This window comes from Gadus macrocephalus, chromosome 8, assembly GCF_031168955.1.
Source record: "Gadus macrocephalus chromosome 8, ASM3116895v1".
NCBI classification, from domain to species: Eukaryota; Metazoa; Chordata; class Actinopteri; order Gadiformes; family Gadidae; genus Gadus; species Gadus macrocephalus.
Genome location: NC_082389.1, coordinates 537,965 through 546,199, shown reverse-complemented (window position 1 = coordinate 546,199; position 8,235 = coordinate 537,965). Strand labels below are relative to the sequence as shown.

The 8,235-nt window shown below is 43.5% G+C and overlaps 1 protein-coding gene and 1 long non-coding RNA gene across 7 annotated transcripts in view; one reads left to right on the top strand and one right to left on the bottom strand.

Annotated features, from left to right (window-relative positions):
- LOC132462373 (C-C chemokine receptor type 3-like) overlaps window positions 1-5,133 on the top strand; it is a 51,305-nt gene extending 46,172 nt beyond the window's left edge. For 4 of the 6 annotated variants that reach the window (XM_060057878.1, XM_060057876.1, XM_060057877.1 and 1 more), the window contains one exon: window positions 3,435-5,133. In XM_060057878.1, coding sequence (XP_059913861.1) covers window positions 3,435-4,442 — 1,008 coding nt within the window. In that variant the 3' untranslated portion in view covers window positions 4,443-5,133. Of the gene's footprint in view, window positions 1-3,335 lie in introns of all 6 variants that reach the window. The other 2 variants (XM_060057872.1, XM_060057868.1) reach the window with 1 other exon arrangement.
- Window positions 1-8,235, bottom strand: part of LOC132462376 (uncharacterized) — a 53,150-nt gene that overhangs the window by 23,488 nt on the left and 21,427 nt on the right. The window lies entirely within an intron of this gene.

Genomic DNA, 8,235 nt, shown 5'->3' with positions numbered 1-8,235 from the left:
CAGTTCGCTTGGATTCCCTCCCCAGAGGTCTCTGCTAGAAAGTCGGACTGTTTTGGCTAGCTCAGGTTGTGGACTATTCTTGTGTACCTTCTGTGGATTTTAAGACCCTGTTTGGACAATAAACTCTTGAACTGTTCCAACGCTAGTCTTAGTCTGTGCTGTTCTTGGGTCCAACCTCGCGCCCATTACACTAGCGCCTGCCTACTGGGTTCCCCTAGACTGGGTACCCCCAGCCCATTCTGCCCTGCAGAAGGGTCAGAAGAAGAGCAACACATTTCTTTCTGCTTCCGATACGTTTTTGCGGGAGCCAATCACCAAGCTGGCTTTTCCCCTTGGCGCCCCATTGGCTGGTTTAACACAATGCCGACAGGGAAGCGACGGCAAGCAGCCAATTGCATACAGAGTTTGAACTGGCCCGTTGATCACGCCTCTTGTGCTGAAGGAAATGACAGCAGCTTCCCCATCTACGATTGAGCTTGGTCTGGCAATAGCCATGCTAGGGTTCCCCCACACGTTGATGTGGGGGCCCTAGCTCCTGGGTTCCCCCACAGTGTGGCGTGGGGGCCCTAGCTCCTGGGTTCCCCCACAGGGTGGCGTGGGGGCCCCTGACGTCGCGCAGACCCTGACACGCAGAAGGCGGCAGTAGGGTCGCGCTCATGTATGTGCTAAAATTCTTGATACCTCATTGATTTCTTCTGCTTTTTTGTCGTTTTTTTGGGCATGAATCTATGATTAGCTTATAACTGTTAACGAGATGACACATCTGGTGTGTGTGTGTGTGTGTGTGTGTGTGTGTGTGTGTGTGTGTGTGTGTGTGTGTGTGTGTGTGTGTGTGTGTGTGTGTGTGTGTGTGTGCATCAGAGCAGATTAGAGAAGTGTCCACTCAGCAGCCTCTCCCCATTAGTGTTGAAACACCCCCATGCTCTGCTATTGCGTAACTCTCCGGGGTTGGTCGTCAGAAGCCGTGTTCAAGCCAATGCCACTGCCATTTATTATTGGGACACAAATTATGTTTGAATTCAAAGATCAAGGGTGCATGTCCTCAACATTTTTCCCTAAACCACCTCTATCTTTTTAAACCCAATGTTCAGCTTGTTTGAATCTATTTTGTGCTTGCAAATCCAATGCTACTGGGATGTGATTTACCACATATCTGTTAAGTCAGAATCAGATATTCCTCTTCCCTGGCAATACCCCGTGATCACGCAGAGGGCAACATGCCCAATCCAGTGCACCGTTTACCTCAGCCACCCCCAAGACATCAGCAACCTGCATGTTTGAATTCATCCAGCCGGCACCCTCTACCTGCAGATCCCCACTCCATCCTATCATTTCCAGGGTGAAGGAACCCTAAGATGCACTCATTTCCCGTACCGATGTGTCATTATTACCAACATTGCTCTTTCATCATGTGTGACGATGATAGCATTCTCTGGAACTCTTACACTGGAGAAGAGCGACCCAACTCTAGGGTGTGTGACATCCAACATTACTTTAATCCTGTACCCGTTCCACAGGTGTCACGGTGTGGACATCCCCTCTCCAAGAGATCAAAGGGATTATATTATCATGAATCGTCCGGAGCTGCTTTTGTTTTAAGTTTTTTGCTTTGCTTACAGTTGATTTAACAGCTGATTGTTCCTATGTTGGCTTTGGAATTATGTTTTTCCCATGAAGAAATGTTTTCAGACATTCAAAAAGTTTACCTAACGTAATGAACGTAATTAAAACGGTTCTGTGATTGCGTGACATAATGTACCTCCAAGATACCAGTTGGCTTTTTCTTTTAAGTATTATACTTATTTATTAACCTTTCCAACCAATGTTTGGATTTTGAATCTTGTAATGTACACAAATGTCGATTTTGAATCTTGTGTACCCTTGAAGTATATGGGTACTTGTTTTGGTCAATTTGATATATTTTTTATGCTTTTTTCCCATGAACAGTGAAGTATTGCAGTTTGGCTGAACAAAGTACCACTGATGCATGATCAATGCGTCTTCTTCAAACAATAAAAATCTGTTCATATTCTGAAATGCATGAGCTTACTTTAATTTGGTTTTACTACGGTTTCAATCATTAGAATTGCATGACTTACTGATATTGTTGTATAGATTCAAACCATTGTATTATATTGGACTAGGAAAACTAGGTCAGTATTAAACTATGTAGAGATAGCATAGCTGTGTCACATATTTGAATTGCTGTTTAGCCTACTATAAAGATTGTTCCATTTTCCACTGCGGATGTGGGTACCCTCTAGTTAAAATCACCAGACTCATTACAATATACATCTTAAACTAAATCCAGCCAGCCATGTAAAGATTATTAATTATGATAATCATCACAATGTATTGTACTGCCAAACAGTCTTGTTATGTTTACCACGTTGGGGTCAGCATGTACCAGTAAGCTGTCGTATTTGTATGCAAAGTGCTAATCAAACGGTGCTTTAGATTACATCATTATCAGTATTTGACTTTATAAAGTATGAGTGTAAAACACATCGAGTCCAGGCCAAGCTTCTGTTCAGTATTGGTGCCAGAATCATTGTATGTGCGAGAGGTGTCCTTTTAAAGTTGCGTAATGTAAACGGGGAGGATATCTCAGTTCCTCTTAAGGCCTTCCCCTTAACCCTCATGTCTATGCTAACACCCACAGCTCTTCACTCATCCACTCCTCCACATACGGAAATCAATTGGTGAGTTATTTTGTTTAAGAAGAATCTTTTCAAAGCAAAATTAAGTTCTCCTTTACACTCAAATGACTAGACGGTGGCCCGTCCACCTCCAGCATTATGTCATTATTATTATCAATCAATTATTAGCATTCGCATTTATTTTAAAGAATGGAGAAGACAAATTCAAGCTGCAATTACAACCAGTAAAATAATGAGTAAGAAACATGATTTGGGCATAGAACAGATCCTACATTAATTTGTACAGTGTTATATGTGAGGTATGTATGCACAGTGTGTGTTATAACTATATTTCTGCAGTCACCGAAACACTATGTTTGATACCTGAAAGCTGTCACTGTAGAGCTCTCAGCTATTGTCTTGCTTATTATATTAATAATATGTTCAATATTTCTCATATTATATTAGAACTATTATATATATTATTATTATTATCATTTGTTCTTTTAACTGCAAAATATTTGATCCAGACCTTTTAAGTATAAAAGTGTTTTAATTGTGTTGTCATTTGAAGCTCTACTTCAGAGCAGCTTATGCATGATGGGCACAGCCTTCCGTATCGAAAACATATCACCCATGCAGATGAATACATTCAATCATATGAGACTTATAAATATGTTTTTCCATCTACCACAGGTTCAAGCAATAACCATGGAGCATAAGGATAATTATGATGATAAAATATACTTGGATATGCTTCACAACAGCGAAAACACAAGCTATCCATCTTACGAGGTTGACGGGCTCGTCCCACACTGCTTTTCAGCAAGCGTCACCAAATTTGGCTCGGCCTTCATTCCTTATTTCTACTACATCAACTTCCTCCTGAGTTACTTAGGCAACTGGCTTGTTTTGTTCATAATCGTCAAGCTTGAGAAGGTCAACAGCGTCACCAACATCTTCCTCATCAATCTGGTCACCTCCAACATCCTGTTTGCATCCAGCTTCCCCTTCCTGGCCAAATACCATTCCTCAGAGTGGATCTTCGGCACGGTGCTTTGCAAGTTGGTCAGCAGTGCCCATCTGATTGGTTTCTACAGTTCCATCCTCTTCCTCACCCTGATGACCTTTGACCGCTACCTGGCCGTGGTGCACGCGGTGTCCGCTGCCAAGAGCAGGAAGAGGGCGTACGCCATCGGGGCGTCGTTGATCGTTTGGTTCATCAGTGTGCTGGCCAGTCTCAATGAGCTGGTGTTCAAAGGCGTGCGGAAGCACCGCGAGCACGGCCTGATGTGTGAGGAGACAGGAGACCACGCCGACGTCGTCGAACAGTGGAATCTGGTCAGCTACTACATGCAGTTCCTCCTCTTCTTCCTGCTGCCCCTCTCCATGGTGATGTACTGCTACACCTGCATCACCGTGCGGATCATGTCCACTCGCATGAGGGAGAAATGGCGCTCGGTGAAGCTGATATTCATCATCATGTTCACCTTCTTCGTTTGCTGGACTCCCTATAACATCATGATCCTGCTGAAGGCCATTCAGATCTCCACAGCCGACAAAGCAAACCGGAAGTGCGATCAGGTCGAGGCGTTGAACTATGCGTTGTACGTGACCAGAAACATAGCGTTCTTGTATTGTTGCATCAGCCCCATGTTCTACTCCTTTGTGGGTAAGCGGTTTCAGAATCACTTCAGGAAGCTGTTGTTGAAGAACATGCCTCGTCTGGCACGTCACTTCAGACCCGCTAGTCTGAGCAGCAAGTCCACCGCACAAAGGACGTCCCACACAAACGACTTATAACATGCGGGAGACAATTTACTTTGTTTGAATTGGATAATTGGATGGGAAAACAGGAAATTTGATTTGTTTTGTCAGTTTTACATTTAAATGTAGTCATTTAGCATATACCTTGTAAATAAATATCTAATAATTAATTGCAATTATGTAGCCCTCTCTTTTAAGGCACTCAAAGCGCTTTAATCAGTTTTTTTTTTTTATTAATAATAAATAATAATAATGCATATTATTTTTAGAGCACTTTACATTCGAAAATCTCAAAGTGCTACAGAGATAAAAAAAAATAAAGAAAAAGGTTGTTAAAACATATACAGTAAAAGACAAATTAGCTAAAGGCTGTTTTAAAAAAACTCAAGGTTTAGTTTAAAAGCAGCTGTAGTCTGTGGGGCCTTCAGGTGGTCAGGGAGGGCGTTCCATAGTCTTGGAGCAGCAGCGGAGAAAGCCCGATCGCCCAGGGTGCGGAGGTTGGTCTTAGGTGGTCTGAGGGTGTGTGTTGATGCACAGTGAAGGGCATGGGCGTCAGTTTGGTTTGAAATGTGCTGGGGACAGAGACGCATTTGGAAGTACATTTTCAGAAGTGCTGGGTACAATGAGGATGCACTCTTTTTTCTCTCTTTAGTGCCGGTAATGAAAGGTTCTGAAAGACGGCATACCGATGTAGCTAATTACAAATGAATAAAATGTATACAAAATCTGTCTGGCACGTTTAATGAAGAAAATGTTTCCAAAAAGCATCGGACATATGACCCACTATGTTCTGCTCCATGTATCAAATGTGGACGTGACATGATATGGCTAAGCTAACAGCGTAAACAAGAGGAGCTAGGAAAGGAATTTAACTGTGTGTTCAAGTTCAGAAGGGCCAACGTGTGGCTACACACAGCACTACAAAAGTAGTGCTGTGTGTAGCCACACGGATTGAAAAATAAAAAAATATTTGTTGCACAGCTGAACGCTGTATCACATCATGAGCTGGCTGTTCTCAATTCACAACACGCATTCCATCAAAACTAGCCTACATCAGGCGTTCTGACCAAAACTCATCCACTCCCCCCCAACATTATTCCAGAATTCAAGCAAAGCAAGAATGACCAAAAGTCACTTTGTGTCAACAAGAGACTGACTCCAACGACTATCAATTGCAAGTTAAAACAGCCGACCACTTGAATACAAAAAACACAAAAGACCCCGCAACAACACCAGCAAATCTTAAGCAATAAATATCGCCTTAACTTTATATATGTGGCAGTGGTCTGCAGATGCATCCCGTGGTGTAGCCTACCACATCCATTTAGTTCAACAGGTTATCGTTCTGATACTGTCCATGGTACAAGTAACTTGCTCTGGTGCTTCTTACCTATGTATTCAGGCTAAAATGACTTGATTCTCTGATGCCTCATCATCCCAGCCAAAGAGTAGCCTATTGGTATTATTAGTAATGGCTATTTGCAAAATCAAAAAAATAGCTTTGCAAAGTGTGTCTTTTTCCAATGTATTTGTTATCATTCGTAGCGTGGATCAGCAGAGAAATAGTTCGCCATAGTCGTTGACGTCGCTTAGCAACCGAATACGCTGGGGTTGATAAGTTACCGGACTGTAGAGTGATACAAATGATGTGAATCAGAGGCAAAAAAAAACACTTTCCTTGAGAGCGGTCAATATGGTGGACGTGAACATTCCACTGCATTGAGAAGAGCCTTGTAATAAACAAAAATAATTGTCAGCTGAACGTTAGGAAGGCCCATGCAAGTGAATGGAGCAGTCTACAGCATTGAGAAGAGCCGTGTAATAAGTAAGGGATAATGTATAGAATGCCGGTCATTATCAGGAAATTAAGCCCCGACAGGGCGAACAGGACTCCGACGCGCAGCGAAGGTGTCTTGCTTCCCACAGAAGGGGCTTAATTTCGATAATGACCGCCGACGTTCTATACATTATCCCGCTTATCACACGGCTACGTACCAAAACGAAAAAATTACTTCACATGGTGTGTCTTTTTACAATTTATTTGTTACCAGCATTCGTAGTGTTCATTACAGAGAAATAGTCCGCCAAAGACGTTGACGTCGCTCAGCAACCGAAGACGCTGGGGTTGAAAAGTTACCGGACTACTTGAGGAGTGAAACCAACAACGTCAATAGAGGCAAAAAGTCCTTTGTTTTCCATGACAGCAGTCAATTTTGCTTAGCAACGGTGAATTATCAAATATAATTCACCGCCGGAAGTTTTGAAGAGCCCATGCAAGTGAACGGAGCGTTGCACGGCATTGAAAAGACCCGTAATAAATTAACTTGATTTTTTTTTACAAGTGGTGGGTACAAAATTAATCTTGACGAAATCTGGTGGGGACGTGTCCCCGGCGTAATCGACGCCTGCATGAGGTGGTGTGGGGGGTGAGGAACTCCTGGAGGTAGGGGGGGGGGGGGCATGTCCGTGGACTGCACAGGTGGGTGAGGAGGGAGACCTTGTATTCAATTCTGAATGTGACAGGGAGTCAGTGAAGGGATGTGAGGATGCGCACCCTCATCAGGATCCTGGCAGCGCTGTATTCATTGTATGTACTGGACCTTCTGGATGCTCTTGCCAGAGATCCCGATGAGGAGTGCATTGCAGTAATCCGACCTGGAGGAGACAAAGGCGTGGACGAGCTACTCTGCATCTGCCTGGGTGAGTGTAGGCCGGAGTTTGGCAATGTTGTTGAGGTGGTAGAATGCGGTCTTGCGGAGGTAATTGGTGTGGGTGTCATAGTTCAGTTGCCTGTCCATTTTAACACCCAGGTTGGTGACAGATGAGGAAGGGGGAATGTTTCGGCCGGAGAAAGTGATACTAGTAATTAGGGGTGCAACGGATCACAAAGCTCACGGTTCGGATCGGGTCACGGTTTTTGAGTGACGGGTCGGATCATTTTCGGACCAACAACAACAATAAAGATAACAAGACAAATGTGACTTTAAATAAAATCTTCAACTGTGTAAAAACAAAATAAAGTGAAAAATTAGGTAATAATCCTGCTTCCTTTAAGCATGGTCAATATTTAAAAAAATTGCAATCTGAGGCATTATTCCTTCTTCTTTTTAACATGGATAGGATAGTAAATAATCCCTAACCCTGGATTTACAATTCAGGATGTCTGCATTGCCTGGGGAGAGTTTAGAGTCTACACTCTCCCAAGGCAATACAGACATCCTTATCTTTTTTTTAGTTTGGTAGCGAAATACAGTTTCTGTGGTGTTTTATTTGGCATTTCGTAAATCCATTGATTTCGGTTGAGAGACTCATTGCTCATTGCAAGGGGGGTTGGTTGTAGTCAAATAAAACACAACAGAAACTGTATTTCACTACGATACTTGAAGATGTTGTTAATACCGGAATTGTCCTCTAAACATGCGCTGATCACGTCAACGCACAACTTTTTTTTTTATCAGCCGATCCGCGGATAACTTGTGTCCCGAACTGTGATGGTTGATCCGTACGGATCACGGGAAACCCGTGAACCGTTGCACCACTACTAGTAATGTGTGAGGAGCAGAGCTGAGGTGGTGTGCCGATGAGGATGGCTTCTGTCTTAGAGCTGTTAAATTGAAGAAAGTTGCGCTTTATCCACACCTCTATCCCCTCGAGGCAGGTGGTCAGTGTGGATGCTGGCAGGGGGCAAGAAGGAGTGGGGGTGGTTCTGAGGTACAGCTGTGTGTCATCAGCATAGCGATGGTAGGGGGGGACACCACGGGTGACACTGTGGGTGTGTGATTTAGCTTGGGCCAGGGCGACGTGCTCGGTTCTGCCGGTGAGGTAAGAG